General features: G+C 44.2%; 1 protein-coding gene across 4 annotated transcripts; it reads left to right on the top strand.

The window, feature by feature from the left end:
- The first annotated feature begins 899 nt into the window (after window positions 1-899).
- Window positions 900-7,613, top strand: znf740b (zinc finger protein 740b). Of its 4 annotated transcripts, none has more exons than XM_048241991.1 (7): window positions 900-1,137; window positions 2,444-2,603; window positions 3,001-3,225; window positions 3,834-3,974; window positions 4,158-4,290; window positions 5,467-5,585; window positions 5,719-7,613. In XM_048241991.1, the coding sequence occupies exons 2-7, from the start codon at window positions 2,559-2,561 to the stop codon at window positions 5,890-5,892; spliced, it is 837 nt and encodes a 278-aa protein (XP_048097948.1). In that variant the 5' UTR covers window positions 900-1,137; window positions 2,444-2,558; the 3' UTR covers window positions 5,893-7,613. The 4 variants fall into 4 exon arrangements, with proteins under 4 accessions (XP_048097948.1, XP_048097945.1, XP_048097946.1 ...); XM_048241988.1 differs by having other exon boundaries at window positions 901-1,137; window positions 3,001-3,252; XM_048241989.1 differs by having other exon boundaries at window positions 903-1,137; window positions 3,001-3,252; window positions 4,170-4,290.
- Window positions 7,614-20,166: the final 12,553 nt, after the last annotated feature.

Below are 20,166 nucleotides of genomic sequence, written 5' to 3'. Positions count from 1 at the left end.
AGGTTATTTTCAACTCTGTTACATAGGCCTACATATTCTATGCGATTTACACGTTCAAAAAAAACATGGATATGCTGAAAGAAACTTTAATTGTGTTTTACAGTTTTGCAAAAATAATAAATGCATAGCTAGTGAAATCATTCACTATCCTAGTCGCTAAGAGAAATTAGTAGGACACATACTTGCTGTGGAGACGACACACTTTAGGCTATTCAGAAATTATTTGCGAGATCATTGCAGCCTGAATTAGCATATATTTAAAGCCTAACATCTCTGGTGTGGTTTTGATGATCAGAAAAGTAATTTTCCTTAGCTATACTGAAAGGCTAATGATGTCAAGTGAGCTTCTGTGGGGTTAGGGTGGGCGCAGTGCACTCAGAGTGCTGTCGCGGAACATTGGAATTTGTGGCTGCCCAGGACTCTTCAGTCTGACGAACTGTGGTCGCTCGGTCAGGTAATCTGTAATCCAGGTTACCAGGTGAGCATCCACACCCATCTGCAAGAGCTTGTCTCCCAGTCTGAGGGGTTGGATGGTGTTAAAAGCACTTGAGAAATCAAAGAACATGATTCTCACAGCACTTTTCCCAGGTGAGAATGTGTCCTGTGTAGAAGATAAGTGATGGCATCATCCACGCCCACTTTCTCCTGGTAAGCAAACTGTAACGGTTATTTATATTATCCTTAATGTAGTCTTACCATGTCATTGTTTTTATATTATTGATTGAATGGACATTATTGTTTATTATTGCTTTTTTCCCTCATTTTCATTGCTTATTTTATTGATTGAATTGACATTGTTATTTATTATTGCTATTCTCCTTATTATAGTAACATTCTAATCTGTTCCCTGTTACATTTTAAATATTATGTTGTTTTTGTATTTGTGTTGTTTTGGGATTTGCCAAATCCCATAACCATAACCAATGTATAGATAGATGTTGACTGTCCCAACATGGCCGATGATGTTGGTCGGGTACGTGGTCCGTGGGTCCATGAGTACGTCATTCTCTAGGACTGTGGTCACGTGCTACATCTTTCCCTGGGGAGCACTTCCGGTAGCGTTTCCTGTGTTTGTAAACTGAGAAAAACTGTACGTCCGACAAGATACACTGATCGGCAAACACCAGAGACAGGAAGGTAAGTGAATGAAAATCAAGTATGAGTTAAATTGCTGTCCGACGTTTCAGTTGGGACAAGTCAGATTTTACATTTACGAACATTAATGGCAAACCTCTGACGTTTCGTCTTCGGCGGTCAACTCAACCACACGCCCTGCTGTTGTTGTGTTTGTGAGGGGGTTGGGGGGTTGCTAGCAAGCTACCATAGACTTAAAGAAATCTCATTCACCGTGTTATTATGTAGCATTGTGCGAGCTAGTTGTAACGGTACAGTCATCTGGAGTAATGTGACGCTGAAAATGTTAATTTCAGATATACGCTTATGAAGAGAACACATGTTTTTCTAGCTGGTCTTAGTGGTCTGTTGAAAGCGTAACAACTTCTTTGATTTAATGGACGGGTTTCTTACTGTTTGACCCGCCAATGTTAGCGATAGCGATAGCTGGTTTGAAAGGTAATGTTAGCTTGCTAACGAGCTAGTTAGCATTGTCTATTTTAAAGCTATGCTGCTGAATTGGATATTTTGAGACCACGAAAACTCATAGTTACAGTCACCTACAACTAAATCAAGTTCCCATATCTGCAGGAGGAAAAGGTGTAGTTATCGAAAATGTATTTACCTTAAATTGATTTGGTGTTGCAAGCTGTCCAGAGTGGCTAGGCTAACAAGGTTCTTAGTATTAACTTAGTTTAGCCAGGATTGTTACTGCAACATTTCTCCATTTTCACACCAATATCTTTTTTAGTATTATCGTTTTATTGTTTGTTTGCTCGGATGCTGATAGATAGGTCATAGTTGCCAAATTGCTAGATCTAATCTTACGTCAAAAAGTAATTTGTCCCATTAGCTTATTCATTTTCACTTAAGACAAACACAGCCGTGTATGATCAACATCTGAATGCTGCCTACACTAGTGTCTTATAGCCAGGCCACTGTTACTTAAAGCATCGACACACAGCCATCCACCAGATTCTTTTCTTTTCTGAATTAGAAATTATTTTCTGATTTTTCTGCCAACAAGTAAAGTTACTGTATGCTTATCCCCTCAAATATAGAATATGTCTTCATTCTTCATGCATTCGTTTTCGTTTTTCTGAAGCACATTTTGTACATTGCATTGCCACCCACTGTTTTCTGTTACTGTGTTTCCCTTTGGAAAATTTCAGGTACCTCCTTAAGAAGTAGGCATAGCACTGTAGGAACACTACTTGCTCAACCTACCCCCATTCCTTTCAGTCTTGTGAGTGAAATTCTTGCCCCCCCAATCAGGAAAGAGTTGGCATATGATGGCCTTATGTCACACACCTCCCCCCTCTGTTTCCAGGCGTGAGCCCCCCGATGTGTGGGGTTTGTGAGGGTCTGTTATCACACACCCCACCATCTATCCCCACGTGACGTGTCCTCTCCCCCTAACACACGCACACACTCTCACCACGGCGATGTCACACCATCCCAACAACTCAGTCCGAGACCATATGAAATGGGTCAGTGTACTACTTCTTCTCATTGTCACAGTTTTGAGTTTGACTTTTATTTTCTGTCTGTGTCTCTCTCCCCCAACATCCATAGGTAGTTAGATTAATTGATTTCCCTTCTGCTTTCTTTAACCATCACTGCTGGTCTACCTCGTTTTGCTCTTGCTCTGCAATTGTGGATATTTATTCCTGTGTGTGGTTATTTTTTGGCTGGTGTGTGTGTGTGTAATGCGATGCGTGTGTGTGTATGCATCGTGTGTGTGTGTAACGCACGTGTGTGTAATGTGTGTATGCGCGTGCGCACGTACGCATGCGTGTGTGTGTGTGTGTATGTGTACGTGTGTGTGTGTGTGTGTGTGTGCATGCGTGTTTATGCCAATGTGTGCGTGTGGCGTTGCTATGGCAGGCTGGGTTGCTGGGCTGTGAGGCGGTGCTGTCCAGCATGGCGCTCATGCAGGCCAACTCCATGTCCGGCCACAAGAAGATGGTGACGCCGCTGGGACCCGGCCAGAGGGAGAACCAGGAGGGCCACCACAGCCACGGTCATGGTCATGGACACGGCCACGGTCACGGACATGGCCACGGCCACAGCCACATGGTGCTGCCCTCTGGAGTCAGCTGCTCGCCCGTGGTGAGACAGCCGCAGAACGCAGAGCATGTATGTGCCATCGCTGCACCATCCAGCACCTCTTTGTCTGTGCTTTGAGCCTTCTCTCACACACTGCTTGTGTCTATTTCCTAGTCCTAGTGCATGTGTATTCGTATCTGGCTGATTGGGCATCCAACATATGTCGTCTAGTTTTAACACTCTTACTCTTGAATGTTGAAAGTATTACTCGTGGATTTAGAATTTATCTCCCAACTATCTATACTTCACTGAGCAAGTGTACTGTGACAGAATTTCTGAATTAATTTTTTTTTAATTCTGAAACTCACACCGCACTATTATGTCATTTTTAATGTTTTTATACTTTCAGAACGATGGAACTTAGCCTCTTAGATGGTAGCTTAGCTGTGTCATTTGTGGTAGGCTCTGCTGTGTTGATGTCATTTAAACAGTCGTCAGTCTAGTCAATGTCGAGACAGACTGTTTGTACACAGCTTGGACATGTTCTCAGGTTCATTTCTGCATTTGCTGGCCATTCAGTCAGTGCTGCATGTCCTCACACTGACCACTCTCTCCTCATTTGTAATGTGGATGGGGCTGTGGCCTGACACCCTTTGTCTGTTTCCCCTCAGATGATCCGTAAAGACGGGGAGTTCCACTCGTCTCGATTGCTGGACGAGAAGGACATGCGTGCCAGCCAGAGCCAAAACATGCAGCCCAAGAAGAAGCACCGCAAGTCGGGCACACCCAACAAACTGCGAGAGAAACCACAGGCAAGTGCTTTCCATATAATGCAAGCATGATGTATAATTTGAGAGCAGTAGACTCTGATTTTGTGGCCCAGAAGATGTTCCATATGTTAGCAGCAGTCTGCCAGGCCATCACATTTCGCTGTACTAAGAACAAACTATCCTCAAACTTTTGCATATGAAGATTCCTAACATATCTAACTACAGTGTGTTGTTCAGATTGAGGTGCCTGACATCAGTGACGATCTAAGCAAAGTCCAGAAGAACTTCATCTGTGAACACTGCTATGGCGCTTTCCGCAGCAGCTACCACCTGAAGCGCCACATCCTCACACACACAGGTGAGATGCCGTCTCAAAATCCTAAAACAGGTCTTATTCTGACTCCGTAACATCACTCTGACGTTAAATTTAAACTAAACTGTTTTGGAGTGTCTGCAATGGAGTCAGAGGTACCAACAGGGCAGGGGAGGAGCCCAAAGAATCCATGTTGTGACACCAAGTTGTAATAAGGTGTCCATAGCTAAAAAAAACCTACAAAACGATTATGAACGGTACGTACAAGAGAGTGAGGTAACCAAAGGGAAATAGGGTGAGGGACAGCGCCTGGGGTTTGGCAGGGCTTAACGGTAGACCGCTTGACCTCACTATCCTCGCCTCTGCCCGTGCTCTGCCCTCTGCCTCATGCTTTTATTTTCCTGCTGTGGTGGTCAAAAAGACTGTGGTAAACCCATTGGCAAAGGCCTACAGGCCCAGCACAGCATTGCGTGGTGATGTGTGCTGTTGCGCCGCAGGGTTGGTCCTTTCTGCTCCCGAACACCTTTGTATTGCACTCAACTTACCCCCTGTAAGTCAAGGGGCTGAGCAAGCACCAACTCTGTGTACAAATGATATGGCAGTACTTTATAGCAATGTTTTGAATGATTACTCTCTTTTAGAGCCACTGAGTGATTTTTAAAGCATAAAAACCGATGAATTTTGTAAAACTTAGCTTCCCTTTGTTGAGCATTGTTGCTTGTAGGTAACAAACCTCCACGAAAATGACCACCGACAACATCTGGCTTGTTTTGTCAGTGCAAATTATTATTTATGTTATTTAATGAGTACTTTAAAAACTCAGAACAAAAACTCAGAAACTCAGTACTTTTCCAAAAACTTCAAAAATATGTTTTTTCAATTAAATCCATGTTTTCTGTTTATTACCGCTATTGCATGTTGTTGCTCCAAAGTAACATACTCAAATGTATCTGTTCCAAAATGTTTTTTCAAAAAAATTGTTCGCAATTGCTTATTGTGCTTCATTTTAAGTAAAAAAAAATGGGCAAATTCTTAGACATAGACATAGGTTTTATCACTGTTAGCCATTCCAATTTAGCAAGTGAACCACAAAGTAATTTGTTCTCGAGTCATTTAGGATGAGGCACTACATTTTGAACAACAATGCCAATCTCCTTTTTTTTGGAGCAGAGTCTTACCCCTGCTACTGTGTGTGTGTGTGTGTGTGTGTGTGTGTTGCAGGGGAGAAGCCATTTGGGTGTGATGTGTGTGACATGCGGTTCATCCAGCGCTACCACCTAGAGCGGCACAAGCGGGTTCACAGTGGCGAGAAACCCTACCAGTGTGACCGCTGCCACCAGGTGAGGCTGTGTTGTGGTGGAGGACAGACAAGCTGGCTGTCCGGCTCAAGCAGGGGACGTAGATTTCGTGTGCAATGACCATGACTTACGTTGTGTATCTTTCTCTCTCTGCCTCCATGCTTTTCCTCGGCAGAACTTCTCTCGTACGGACCGGCTGTTGCGGCACCGCCGCCTGTGTTCAGTGGGCATTGCGAAGGAGGAGAACCAGTCGTGTTGCGAGGGCCGGCCGTACTCCCAGGAGGCTCCGCCACAACACACGGCCACATGGAGCCCCTTACAGTCCCCCAACGGGCGCCTGGCCGTCTGATCTCCAGCTCTGCACCGCCAGTCGGCCGGCCAGCTTGTCTGTCTGTCTGTGTTCCCCACCAGCCCATCCCTCCATCCATCCATCCCTCCATCCATCCATCCCTCCATCCATCCATCCCTCCTGATCTGACAGCACAGGACTGCAGGGAATTAGTCCATCAATGCCACACACACACACACACACATTCACTATCACACACACGAAGCTCTGTACACTGGAACAGACCAGGCCTGCTGACTGCGCTGGGTGAACTGGGGCAGATACACTAGACTCACATAGACTGCTGTTGTGTCAGTCTCTCCTGCCTCATATCCAGACTGAGGGACAATGGAGACTTTTCTACTTGTTGTAATGAACATCGAAAAAAAAGTGTTTTTCTTTCTCTAGTTTGTTACATAGTTGGTACTGAAACTAGATTTGGATGGGCTTAGTTGTGTTGTCTCACCATGGCAATAATGTATTCTCTTATTAAACTGTAAGATAATGATGTTTCTGTTGGATGCTCTGTCGAAGAATGTTCCAGAGCATCCTTCAGCAGACTTATGGGAGACTCCTATGTGTCTGTGTCCTAAGACTCCGTGCACTGGACGGGTCTCTAGACACATGGGCGAAAGTCCACAGCTGCGTGATGTTCCACGACTCACCACCACAATGAGAGGAGTAAGAACCTGCTGAACGCTCAGTGTGAAAAAGTGGCCTTTTCACTGTTTTTAATCTTTTTTTCCCTCCTCCATTTCTGGTCATGTTGGCTGTGATCCATTTGCTCTTATAGAAATGTTTGTAGATCCAGTTCTCTACTGTGATTAGACACAATATTAATGTTCGATCATCATAAGTGTCGGACAGAATCTGTTTTTACATGGACCGCAACCAAACAGTCAGTAGGCTCAGTTGACCTGCCAAGTGCCATTTCATTACTGTGTTTAGTGCTTATTCCAGCCCCAGCCCTTCAGATTACCCAGGCAACTGTGGTAGCTTCATGTCTCTGCTTGGCACACAAGTCCCTGTAATTTAGGGTCATTTCTTTTTAAGGCCAGAGATCAGAAACTTGGGCTGACAAGTTGCTTTTTTTTTTGTTCTTAATGTGGATGTGTCATTGGTCAAGGAAGGTGGTAAAGGCCTGGTGCTGCTGTAGGGCTACACACCTGAATCTCAAGTACTGTGTGTCAGGTTTTTTTTTTTTTTTTAAGCACTGGATTCATGAAGCCAAAAGTAGAGGAACAGATTGTTATTTAGTACTTTTGAGTAGGTATCATCTTCCTCTTAGAGGATGGCTTTTTACTTGAGGCCAGTTGTTTCCTGGATCAGTGTTGTATTAAGAGGTCAAATTAGGTCGCTTACCAGGAGATTGGCTTTAGCTCCTTCCTCTGACCATAGGCAGTTTTTGTACCTGCTGAATTTAAGTTAATATATATATTTTTTTAATTTTCAAAAAAAGTTCTTAGGAAAGTTGTAGTATAGAATAGCAAGCGAGGATTCATTTTTTTCCCTCTCTAAAGAAGTAGTTTTGCATGAAGTTTTGGTCCTCTGGCCTATACCACAAAGTTTTTTTTTTAAATAAGAAAATGGGTAAACATTTGTTTTGTTAGAAAAAAAAATGCCTGTTTTATTCTTTTTTTTTTATTCGTCCTAAACAAATGAAGTTAATGATGACCCTAGAGTAGTGAGTGGAGAATTAGGGCCCAATCAATAAACTAAATAAAGTGTTTTTTTTTTTTTAACCTTGTTGCCATTTATTTGAACATTGACATTTCTGGTATGACTTTTTTTGTTCAAAGACAGATTTGAGTACCAGGCTGTTGATGAATGTCACTGAATACTGATGAATAGGACTGAACATTTTAACAGTGCTCTGTCCAGTCATTGGCTGATCTAATACAAATGGAATCAATATCCAACATTCTGTCATTTACCTCACTGAGCATCCTTGACAACATTGGTTAAGTAGACATTGAGGTGAAAACAATAAACATGTCAAAGTGAGGTCCACGTTAAGGTAGAAATTAACAAAAAAAATCTCCAAAACGAATAACAATTATACAGTTATCTGTTTGTATTTTCAGAACTTTTAAAGGCACACTATGCAGGGTTTTTTTTTAGCTTAATATGCAATTTGTTTAGCTTAATTTACCTTCATTTAACAGCTTCAGAGTCATTGGAATGGTTATATGACTTTTTTCGGGTTGAATGGTGGCCGTCTCCCTTCCCCCTAGCGCCTGTGAGCGGAAAAAACACCCTTCCAACTGCCGTCGGCCTCAGTATCAGGAAGTATAACCAGTGTAACGAATTGCTTTACTGCATTCAAATACACATACACGCCAGGCACCGGCTAGAAAAAGATAGCGATGGAGTTTCTCAGTCATTCGTCATGACAGACCCGGCGAAAAAGAAGCAAAAACCGAGAAAACAGTAAGGAAATTGCCAATACTGCATAGTTTACCTTTAAAATTCTTGATCTGATGAGTTCTGGCTGTAAAGCTACCAGCAGGGGCTCAGGAGGCCATATTGTGGTGTTGCTAACTGGGGATTTTGCTGTAGTTTTGTGAATTTACAGTATTTTAATATATACATTTGTATGCATCTTACTCTAATTCATCACTGACATCTGCAGACACAAACAACAATACGTTTTTAACATGCATTTTGATAAATAGAGCTTGAGCAAAGATATTTTCAAAATGCCTCCTCAAATTCCCCTCATTTACTGTGTTCACCACTGGATGGAGCTATATACTACAGAACTACATGTACAACCATAGACTACAGTCTATGTGTACAACAATCACTACCTCAGAACATGGTCTCATTCAGAATATATTGTGCTAATCTTAGATTACAACATTGTTTGGGTTTAGTGCATCAGACATGCAATATAATAAATAATTGACCCTGTTTCGTTTTTGTTTTGTTGCTCAATGAGTCCCACCACTACAAGGAAGCTGGCGTCTTTCTAAAAGCAACTGCATTAGGATAGCTGGTGAAATACATCAGTAAAAGTAGCAGTGGGCTCATGGCTTTCAGATTTTGTGAGATGAAGTCGATGTCATCTTAATCAGTGAAGCATGCTCTGATGTGGGACTTGGTAAGCAATGCCGATAGGACACATAGCATGGCCACAGTGGCAGGCACCGCTATGCTCTTTCTGCCCGTGTAACTATACAACAGAGTTGGATGTCTACTGTGACATCCATAGGGTGCAGCTGTTGTCTGGGGCTTGGGGGTGTGTGGGTGTGGCGTGCATCCCTCCCTCGGCCAGCGGTGTGATTTACAGGGCCCCCGGGCCTGCGGCACTTAGCTCCGGCTCTCCTGGAGTGGAGGAGGAACGCTGAAGAGAGAAGCAGACGCCTCTCATTCTCCATCACCCACACTGGGAACGCCAGAATCAGCAAATGCATGGCTCTGCTCTGACCTGCTGAGCCAGCCTCACCCAGCCAAACTGTTCAGAGCAAAGGAATATATGACTGGATATCTTCTTTAGCTTGTGTCTTTAGCTAGTAAGGCTGTGCTGTAGGTCATTTTGTGACCCTCACGAGAGAAAAACATCATAGCCCACCCTGCCGCCAGGTCTTTGTTTCGCGGCTCCGTCTCCCCAGGAGTGGTCCAGGGGTGTCTCTCGCCTTAATGTTTAATTAATAAATTCATTAGCCCCCCCCTCCTGGAACGCATGGGTGTGGCAGTCTCCATCTGTCACTGTGCTGACAGCATACCTCTTTGTGTTAATTAGCAGTGATATTTAAGCGAGCCGAGGTGTTCCAGGCCCGTCAGCATGTCAGAGCTACTCATTAAAATTTCAGGCTGTCCTTCTGCCCTCCCCACACACAGCTGTGAGGAGCTTCTCCCTCCAACACACACACTGAAATAACACACAGTGGAATAGTTCTAATGAAATGTTAATAGAGTTCTGACAACATGAAATACCTTTGTAATGAGGGTTGTGTATTTTTTTCCAAAATGGATGGACGAGAGCAGCTTAAAATGTGTTTTTATTATTTGTTGTTTATTATGCATGTGTGAAATCTGACATTGAAATAATACCAATTATCCAAAATAGTGACAGAAGACACAAGTCATCATTTTTTCATGAACCATGGACCTGAACTCTAAATCTAATAACAAGGGTTTTGTATCAAATATTATGACGTTACATTATGGACAACATATATCACACACGAATGTTGAAGAATCCTTTGCCTTTAACTACATAGTAGAAGTCATGATGTTCCCTTACAACACTGAAACTTAGATATTTAAGTATAAGTATACTTTTTTGATCCTGTGAGGGAAGTTTGGTCTCTGCATTTAACCCAATCGGTGAATTAGTGAAACACAAACAGCACACAGTGAGGTGAAGCACACACTAATCCCGGCGCAGTGAGCTGCCTGCTACAACGGCGGCGCTCAGGGAGCAGTGAGGGGTTAGGTGCCTTGCTTCAAGGGCACTTCAGCCGCAGCCCACTGTTCGGGGCTCAAACCAGCAACCCTCCGGTTACAAGTCCAGAGTGCTAACCAGTGGGCCATGGCTGCCCTAAATTTGAAGTTCATTTGCAGGGAAATGTGGCTTCAAGAGCACTATGTAATGTCAATCACACCATTATTCTAATATTTAAAGGTGCTAAACATAATCATTGAGTGCGTGGGCTTTAATAGGCCTATGATAGCATGCGGTGGGTGCGCTCCCTCCTAGGAAGACAGGAAAAAAAGGACAGTTACTGCAAATGGGTGCCATTTTGTGAGAGCGTCTCACAGAATTAGACTAATGGGCAAAATGTCTTCCAAAACGACGTGCAAAATTAATCAGCTGAAAAAGGCTTTATTATAGCTGTCCTAGGATTATCTAATACTGCTTGACAAAACATAACTGCAAATTAACACAGGAAGTGATTCCAATTTCTGCTTAATTAAGATAAAAGATAAATCACAAAATCCCATTTATATTAGCTGACTGTATTCAATCAAATATTTACTCATATCCATAATCGTTCTCATCTTACATTAATCACCTTACTATATTTAATCACTGTGATTAGAGTTAGATTAAGACAAGGGAAAAATTGAGAGATTCAATTATGTGATTGTTGTGAGCTTTTCAGAAAGTCCACCTGGGTTTCATGCATTCCATGTGCATGTGCACCCTAATGCTACTTACACATTACAATTAGCAAATAAATGACCAATGAATATCATTTTAAACATCACATTCTTCAGTAGCCTATTTCGGAGAACCTTTCTTAATGTATAGAACATTTATCATCTGACAAGTTAACACACATTTCCAAATCCAATGCTCCTAAAAACAAGTAATTGAAATGTTGCATAATGCTAATAGTGAAGGCTAATGTTAATTCTGGCCTAGATATGAAACATTCTGTCACTTCTGCAAAGTTTTGTGACATGCTTTTCTGCTGATGTCCTCCTTTTCCACCACACTTTGATAAATTTATGTCTCCGTCAACAGTCCAAGACAACAGACAGCACTTTGTCTGCTCAAACAGCTCTGATGAAGATTAATTAGCTGCTGTTGCTTATTCCCTCTCCGTTGCATCTCCCAAAGCTACTGCTTGTAAAGCTCTACTGCACTGACAGGAACCTGGGAATCACAACCATGTGTGGTGACCTACTTTAGCAACATATCCAAACAAATCATCCATATTCAAGAAGACCTGGGGACAGCTGTGTGGAGTTTCACCATGTTTTCTCTCACTAATCACTTAACTCTGCCTCACAGAGTGATGCAAAAAACTTTTCTTCCTGTATACTGACTACATGTTGTTTTTACATGTGGGTGATATGGTCTTTGATATGGTCTTTACAAGTTTGTTTTGGGGCCTTTGCCGAAACTTAAATGAGCAGTCCGGCGTGTTTATGTGTTTGCTGCAAAATTTTCAACCAATGAACAAGTCTGGCCTACACTAAGAACACACTGAGTTCTCCATGTTTCCTAATACTCAGTGGTAGAGTGTGAGTGTGTGTGTGTTTATGTGCATTTGTGACTGTCCCTGTCCTGTGGAGAGTGAGAGGGACACCCACACACAGAGGCAGGCAGGCACGGGTTAGCCAGCACCTCATTGTTAAGATTTATCTGGCTCGAGAGTCATCCACATTCCCCTTGACAGGATGGACACCCTGAGCGCCCTGCTGTGCGTACGTAAAAATCACTCTCCAGCGGCGACGTGTTTAGCCTCGACAGATACATTAACATGCGGTGGCCCCGTGCCATCCCATCAATCTGGCGCTCGTTGGGCGCCGTCCGGCTCCCTCCGCTCTAGCGCTCCCACCTCCAGAGAGAGACGGCTGACAGGGCCGGGACCGGCTCCCCTTTGCTCCAGGCTGGGACCCCAGAGGAGCCCCTCCACACCCCAGGGGTCACAGGCCCCAAAAGGGGGACTTCTAAATCCACTCTGAGCCCCGACAGCAGCAACAACAAGGCCTGTAGCCTGGAGGGTCACTCTGAAGGTTTGAGCAGAGAAAGTCATTCCAAGGGCCTATCCTACAGGGGCAGGAGCAAGAAAGACGCATTATGGGATGGGTGACTATTTTTGTGCAATACATAATATATGAAAGCAATTGGCTACTTTACACTTATATTTTTATATGTCTACTGATTACAGCCACTAGGCGCCTACCAGGTTCTTCTCCATTTCAAAGTAATGACTTGGCACAGGGTAGCTTGGCACATGGCAAGCTGGCCAACTTGAAAGCACTAAGGTGTAATTTCATATTCATAAATGTCCCTGCCTAACTACAAATAGACGGAACAAATTAGTAATATTAAACACACTAAGTGACTTATATTGACACATAAAAACTGGATTTATATTGATGCTCTTTAACTACATGGTGTGTAGATGTGGAATACCCCACAGCGTTTTGATTCTTTGGATATTTCTCTCTTGCTCTCTCTCTCGCTCACACACACACACACACACCCCTCCTGCGACTCAGGGGCGAGGGCGTGTACTGCTGGCAAGTTCACTCAGGAGTTAACATACCAGCACTCGCGTAAACAGCTTATTACCTTTTTCAAGATGTTACCCAATCATACCCCACTGAGCAGGAGAGAGAATTTGGCATGACTCCCACCCCTCTCCTAAGCTCTCCTCTCATCTCATCTCCTCTCCTCTCTTCTCCTCTGCTCTCTTCTCCTCTACTCTCCTCCTCTGCTCTCCTCTGCTTTCCCTCTCCACTCCTTTCCTCCCTCCTCTCCTCTGCCCCTCCTCCTTTCTCTCCCTCTGCTCCACTCCTCCCCTCTGCCTCCCTCTGCTTTCCTCTCCTCTCCCTGCCTCCTCTTTCCACCCTCCCCCTGCCTCCCTCCCTTCCCTCTCCCCTGCCTCCCTCTGCCTCCCTCTGCCCTCCCCTGCTCCCTCCTCTACTCTGCTTCTCTCCTCCTCCTCCCTCCTCTCCTCCCCTTCCTCTCCCTCCTCCCCTGTCTCCTCCTCTCTCCCTCCTCCCCCCTGCCTCCCTCTGCTTCTCTCTCCTCCTGCCTCCCTTATTCCCTCTACTCTCCTCTCCTCTGCTTTCTCCCTCTCCTGTCTCTTTGGCTATTTTCCTCTCAAGCACCACAAGCAGAGTAGAGCAGAATGGCCAAGAGGGGAGATGGGGATTTGATGTTGGTCGGCTGCATGAAGTATGAAGCCTTGAGCTTTGACAGACAGGGTCGTCCCTGCTATTTACCCTTAGAGATTTCCATGGGTCACGGCCATTACAGGAGTGCATGTGTGCTCCTTTTTTTTGATCCCCCATGGATAGGCTGTCACACCGATCGTCAGATAGGCATTTAGATGAATGAGGACAGAGAGGGAGGAGGTGCCTGGGGATGTCGAGAGTGAACCTACCGAAAGTGACTTTGGCAGTTTTGCTGCTGTTGATCAGCTTTTGTGATAACGTGATTTATCCATAACGTCTCTCTTGATGTATTATAGGTCACACATGGTACCACTTCATCTATCAGCAGACCCGTGGAGGGTGGTGAAGGAGCACTGGGGTATCCACTTAGGGAGCAGCATACTTTCAATGACCTGAGACTGAACTGCATGCGTTTACTGTGTATGGTTAACGTATGCTTTGGCTGGACTTTTGAGGAAGACTCATTTGGGTTTCAAGAGCAGTGTTCAAGAACAAGAGATTGAATGCATTAACAGTGTTGTTAATGTGACCCTGAAAATTCTCAAAGTCACCACCACACGAGGTGATGATATTTTATGAGGAGAAAATTTTGACGATCGGCTCTGTTGATGACACACTGAGGATTACACACCCATAGACAGTGGGACACAAACGGGACACACACACACACACACACACACACAGTTTTAATGGGACTGCAAACTAATTGCACACTGCAGTTTGTTGAAGTACCGTCCTTAAGTCCACCTTCAGCATGACAAAGACTGTCAAAAAAAGAAGAGCGTTATACCATACAAGCAAAATCATGAATACAATAACAGTAAGGGCACATTTAGCTAAAGTATAAACAAATGTCACATGCATCAGTGCCTGCTAATTGTCACGGAATTACATTTTTTTAAAAGAATAATGTTCTATGGTATGTCAAGGATGCTTTAGCAAGCTCAAGAAAAACGTGTGTAACACTTTCATGGCATTTAACATGACCATACTTGAGATTCTTTGGTGCAGTTGAGAGAGCTGGGAGCATGTGGAAGGCTGCATCAATGTGAAGCATGTGCCTGCAGTCAGCTGATAAAAAGTCCAAGTTTGACAGGGGAACGAAGTCTTGAGAAGGCCTGCAGGCAGCTCAAGCTCTCAGTAAACTGAGAAGGACTTTGGCTCCAGTGTCCAGAGTCCAGTCACACCTCCCATATTTATCCCCAGTAAACGGTGTGCAGACAGGGTGACCAGATGCAAACACTGCACCCTGTTCGGAGACTTTCGCAAAATTTTGCAATGTTTGCACAGAGAGGGAAGTTGTCGAGGGTGTATTATTTTACAAAAATGAATTAGGTACGAACACATTCCACAAAAGATTAAATGAGTTCAGTGTGAGAGAAAATGAGCTGTGCTTTAAATCTTTCACCCTCCCTTGCAGCCTCTCTCTCTCACACTCTCCCTCTCTCTCTCTCTTTTTCTCTCTCTCTGTCTCCTGTCTCACATGACGTCAGGGGTTCGGAGTGGGGCCTCCTCTGCCCTACCCAGAGGAGGTTTTTACGATTGCAACCTGACACCATATCTGTGTCCTGTAAGCGACAGAGCTGTAACTCAACATCAAAGGCAGCAGGCATCAAATCACAACGCGGCCATAAATTTACCTGTCAAGCCTGGGCCAATGAGAAGGCGACATTAAATCACGGCTGTCAAGCTGGCGGCCAATGGTGGGACGCTGGCGGTAAATCTGTCAGGGGGGTGCGTATGTTAATGGCTGATGTGGTACGCTTGGGGAATCCACAGGGAGGGTGAACAGGGGATGAACAGGGTGGAGGAGAATAAGGGAGAATAAGGTATGCTAGTATTAACCGTTTCTTCTTACCATATTTCGTGGTGCCCAAGAATAAAGCCACTTCAGAGGCCTTTCCAAGACACTGTAACTACACAGTGTCAACAGACAGATGCCTTTCAGAGTTCAACAAGACCGAAAAAACGACCACAGCACTGTGAGGAACCCCCCCACACACACACACACACACACACACACACAGGACTGCATTCAAACTGAATAACATCAAGAAACAACAGCCATAAAGCTTTACAGCCACCACTGAAATCTGGTGTAGAGTGTCCACAGAGGACATGAATTATGAGGGCGCAATTTCACTGGAAAATAAATAAATAACTACATAAATAAATGAAATAGTGTCACCAGTAGCCCAAATCTCTGGGTAATAGCTCTAATGGAGGGCGGTCATGAACCAGCCGGTGGTTAAATGTCTGACTGATTTTTGTCATCTGATTTTCTCTCGATTTCTGATGCATCTTCTAAAGATGTTATATAGTAGCAGCATGCTATCACACATTAGGGTGTGGATGTGCTAACCTAGCTCACAGTGCTAAAGAGGAGAAAGAGAACAGAGTGGCTACATCCTTTGCATGCAATCCATAGAAAATCCCCCACATTCAGGGATATTCCAGGACATTCTGCAGCCCACGAGAGTCATAGCATTGCACAGACTCCCTGCAAAAACAGTGTGGTTGGAAGTGTGGAGACAGCTAAGGTCAGACGTAAAAACAGCACAGTTCAGTGGGTTAGCGAAGAAAACATTTTCTGGCATGTCAAGGAGCCAGGCTGATTAAAGTGGCATGGATTTATGGATTCTTTAGACCTAATTCATGTAATGAGCAAACACTACCCTATTTAGTGGGGAGGCCCAAACTAAAGATAAGCCAACAAAATAGGTTTTTGGAAATATATAAGCCACCAGTACTCCACCACAGTGTTTGAGTTATACTGACTATGACTCAGTACTGGTATGAGCAAATTATTGTTAAAAGGTCAAGAAAATACAGAGAATATCATGATCTCTAAATAGACCTTTGATTATCTCAGTAATAAGGCGTATACTATCAAAATACAAGCACAGAATTGCAAAATTGGGACGTTTGTTTACTTATTTCATATGTATACTCATTGTTATGTGGAACAGACTTTACTGATTTGACAAATGACAGGAGGCAGAAAAAATGAAAATGCTGATGATTTTGGCCCACTTGGCAAGCAACTGAGGCCCAAATAATTTTCTATCCATAGACTCCATAAACACCACCCAGGCATGCGAGCCCAGCCATAAACCACATCAGCTCACTGAGACAGAGGGAGAGAGGGGGAGAGAGATGGGGGGGGGGCCTCAAGGACAGCTTCCATTAGCCAATGGCTGCTCATTTATTAGAAGTGTATGGGGTCTGCAGCCCCAAAATACTTGTTATCACCCAGGCCGCTTGCACAGCTCTGTGTCATTGTGAGCCACTATGATTGAAAGACTGCTAGAATTGATCACTTGCATTGTCACAACAATTTCAGATGCTCTGTCAGTTGTTCCCTGGAATACTGGCTGAATTCAAATGGTAATGTGATGGTGGCAGGGCTCTGTGTGATACTGCTAAATATGACCATTTATTTCTGCATGAGTAAGCCTGATCTGTGCAGCCAGCACATATACATGCAAAGCGTCAGGCTTTTTCACCCACCCTTGTCTCTCTGTGATAAGCCTTAGCTATTGGTGGAGGAGACATCAAGACTAAGATTGCAGATGATGGTAATTTATTGAGTCTGACTCTTGCATGCACTCTCCCCCTCTCCCTGTGTCTGACACGCGTGCACACATATATACACACACACACACACACACACACACACACACACTTATGCACACACACACACACTCTCTCTCTCTCTCTCTCTCTCTCTCTCACACACACACAGACACACACACACACACACACACACACACACACACACACACACACACACTACTTCATGTACGCATCTATCAATTACAGGCCCCTGGCCCACACGCCTCTGACAACTTTACGGCATGTTATGTACAGCATGTCAAGCTATGGCTGTTCAGACCATTATACTCGTTCCTGTATAATTAATATAAATTACCACTCAGGACCTTTTATGGCGGTGCCACTGTAATTAGTGGATGAAATCGAGTCATTGGCCGCCTGAAGGTGCTGCTGGGTAATCCAGATGAAAAAGTGTGCGGGTGACAGGCAAAGCATCCTGGGAAAGGATACTCACATAAGAGTTGAGGTGAGGGTGGGGGGTAGGGAGTGGGTTGTGTGTGTGTGTGTGTGTGTGTGTGTGTGTGTGTGTTGGGGTGGGGGTTGGTTGGTGGCGGCGATTTAAACTCCCTCCACTAAAATACATATTGTGAAATCTAATCAAATACTCCCACTGCTGGGTAGGGTAACCATCTTTCTTCCTTCCTTTCTTCCTTCCTTCCTTCCTTCCTTCTCTCTCTCTCTCTCTCTCTCTCTCTCTCTCCCTCCTCGTGCACCCCCCATCCATCCTCTCTGACCTTCATGGCTGCTCTGCTGCTGCCACCGCTGCTTGAAGGCACACAAAGGAGGAGTGGACAAATCAATAGGCTCAGGGGTCTCTGGCACAGCACAACAGAAGCCACGGCCCTGAGCAGTACTCCATTGCTTAGAGCTAAAGGAAGACTTTAATACCGTTGATAATAAAAGCTATAAAGCAAAGTTCCTCCTGCACACATGCATACACATACAAATGCACACACTTGATATTGCGTGCCAAGAATGTTCTTCTAAAGAACATGTCAGTTGGGAGCAGGTCAACTGATTTATTAAATGAATGAACACACTGGTATTGAAACTGGCACAAAGAGAGGAAGAGAGCAAGAGTGAGACCGACACACACACACACATACACATACACACACACACGCACGCACGCAAAGAGAATGAGGGGATAGGTTACATGGGCAGCCCACACAAACCTGTCCACATATCATGTTTTTATGACAGGAGTACTTAACTGAATTGGCTAAATAAATTAAGTGCTGAGGCCCTGCTCTCTTTGCACTGCAGATAATACACTGAGTAGCTGGACTGTATGGAAGAATGCGTGGGGGGCACCACACCACACCTCTCTCTTCCTCCCTCTCTCTCCCAGACCCAGAGATGTGTTGCTGCTAGGGGTGTGCACGCTCATGAATCTCTCCTTCATTGATCTGGGACTCAATCAGCCCAGCATCAACCATCCTTCTCTCTCTCTCTCCCTCTCTCCCTTTTTCACATGGTCACATGGTTAGAAGACAGGGCAAGGAGAGTAGAGTAGACTAATGAGCTTCTCACATCTCTGGCTGGGGTGGTGCCTGTCTTTGTGTCTGTGCATACTAGATACTTCAGGCCTTCCACACCCACACCTTCTTAGATATATTGATTAAAAAACACCACAATGGCATCCCACACTGAATGTAGGTATGATGGTTCATTATCATAGTTACATTGTGACTTTAAAAACCATTGAAGACTATTTGACACCAAAAGTGAATACCTGCTTCCACATGCAGATTTGAAGAGCGGTACCATGTGCCACTATCCAACCTGTATTGCAGATGCTGAAGCAGAGGAGTATATCAACCTTTTATGAGCCGTGCCCATCAAAGCATCTAGGATGATGAAATACAGATTTCCGGATCATTCTCTCCGTAGGCGTTGTTCATTAGCATAGATATGGCCGAGGGGACGAATGCGCTGGAGAGGGAAGCATCATGGGGGGAGTAAGGTGAGGTGGGTGATACACATGGAGACAACACAGCTCACCAAGGGACTCATAGCCAGGATAATAACCTTCAGAAATGCTTGAAAACAACCTCACACATGTGGCTTTTTAGATGGGATTTTTGGTAAGTGGATCACAAACTCACTCCTGTGTATCAATGTTCCTATGTCTCTATTGTAGGGAGCTTAAGACCACGGTCTAAGCTCAATTGAATCAATGAAAAGTCACTGCTGGGGCTGTTCATTTTAAAACGTATACCTGCAACTGACTGAATCTGGTACCAAATGTGTTCCACTGGTCAGTTTGATCAGCACCATTCTCCCTTTCTCCACTCGTCTAGTCCGACTCCTGCTAGTTCCACTTTTATCACCAGAATCTATTAATAGTTCTGTCCATTTGAGGCATGGGTATGTTGAAAAAACCACTGTGTGTGTGCCTTAATGGTTGTCAGGCACAAATGATCTCACCGATGCTTCCAAGTCTTGCCAGCAGATGGAGCCCTAGTCACTCCTCTGAGTCTCCCACTCACCCTACTGCCTGCTTGACTGCATCCTCTACCCTGTATTAGGCCACGTTGGAAGAAAGGATTGGTTACGTTACTAGTGCGCACTATGTTCTGAATTAATATCAGGAGTATTCCAATGGCAAATGTTTATCTAAGAGTAATTTCTATAGGAAGCAATACTGGAGCAGCTCACATGCATTGCATTAACTAGCTACTAGAGGGCAGACACGACTCTTGTGCTTAGACACAAGTCTGGAAGAGTAGCAATAAATGCAATGAAATTTCAATAAAAGGCAATTAAGTAAATCAATAACAAAAACATCTAATGACATACTTCTTTTTTAACCCTATAGCGTAAACAAGCTTTCTGTGTGAAATGCAGTGTGTACTATTTATTTTCCCACCCTGTTAAAGCCAAGTGGCACTGCTGGTGAGCTACAGCACAGGGCTGATGCATCATGGGAAGTGGGGGAGCTGCATGAGACTCTCAGGGTTGATTCCGTTAAATGACCAAGCCAACGGAACTAGCAAAGACAAAGATCTTCAGATAGAGGGTTAGCATAGTCAT

This window comes from Alosa alosa, chromosome 4 (assembly GCF_017589495.1).
Source record: "Alosa alosa isolate M-15738 ecotype Scorff River chromosome 4, AALO_Geno_1.1, whole genome shotgun sequence".
Classification (NCBI taxonomy): domain Eukaryota; kingdom Metazoa; phylum Chordata; class Actinopteri; order Clupeiformes; family Clupeidae; genus Alosa; species Alosa alosa.
Note: the sequence above shows the minus strand (reverse complement) of the source record. Positions and strands in the feature narration are given on the sequence as shown.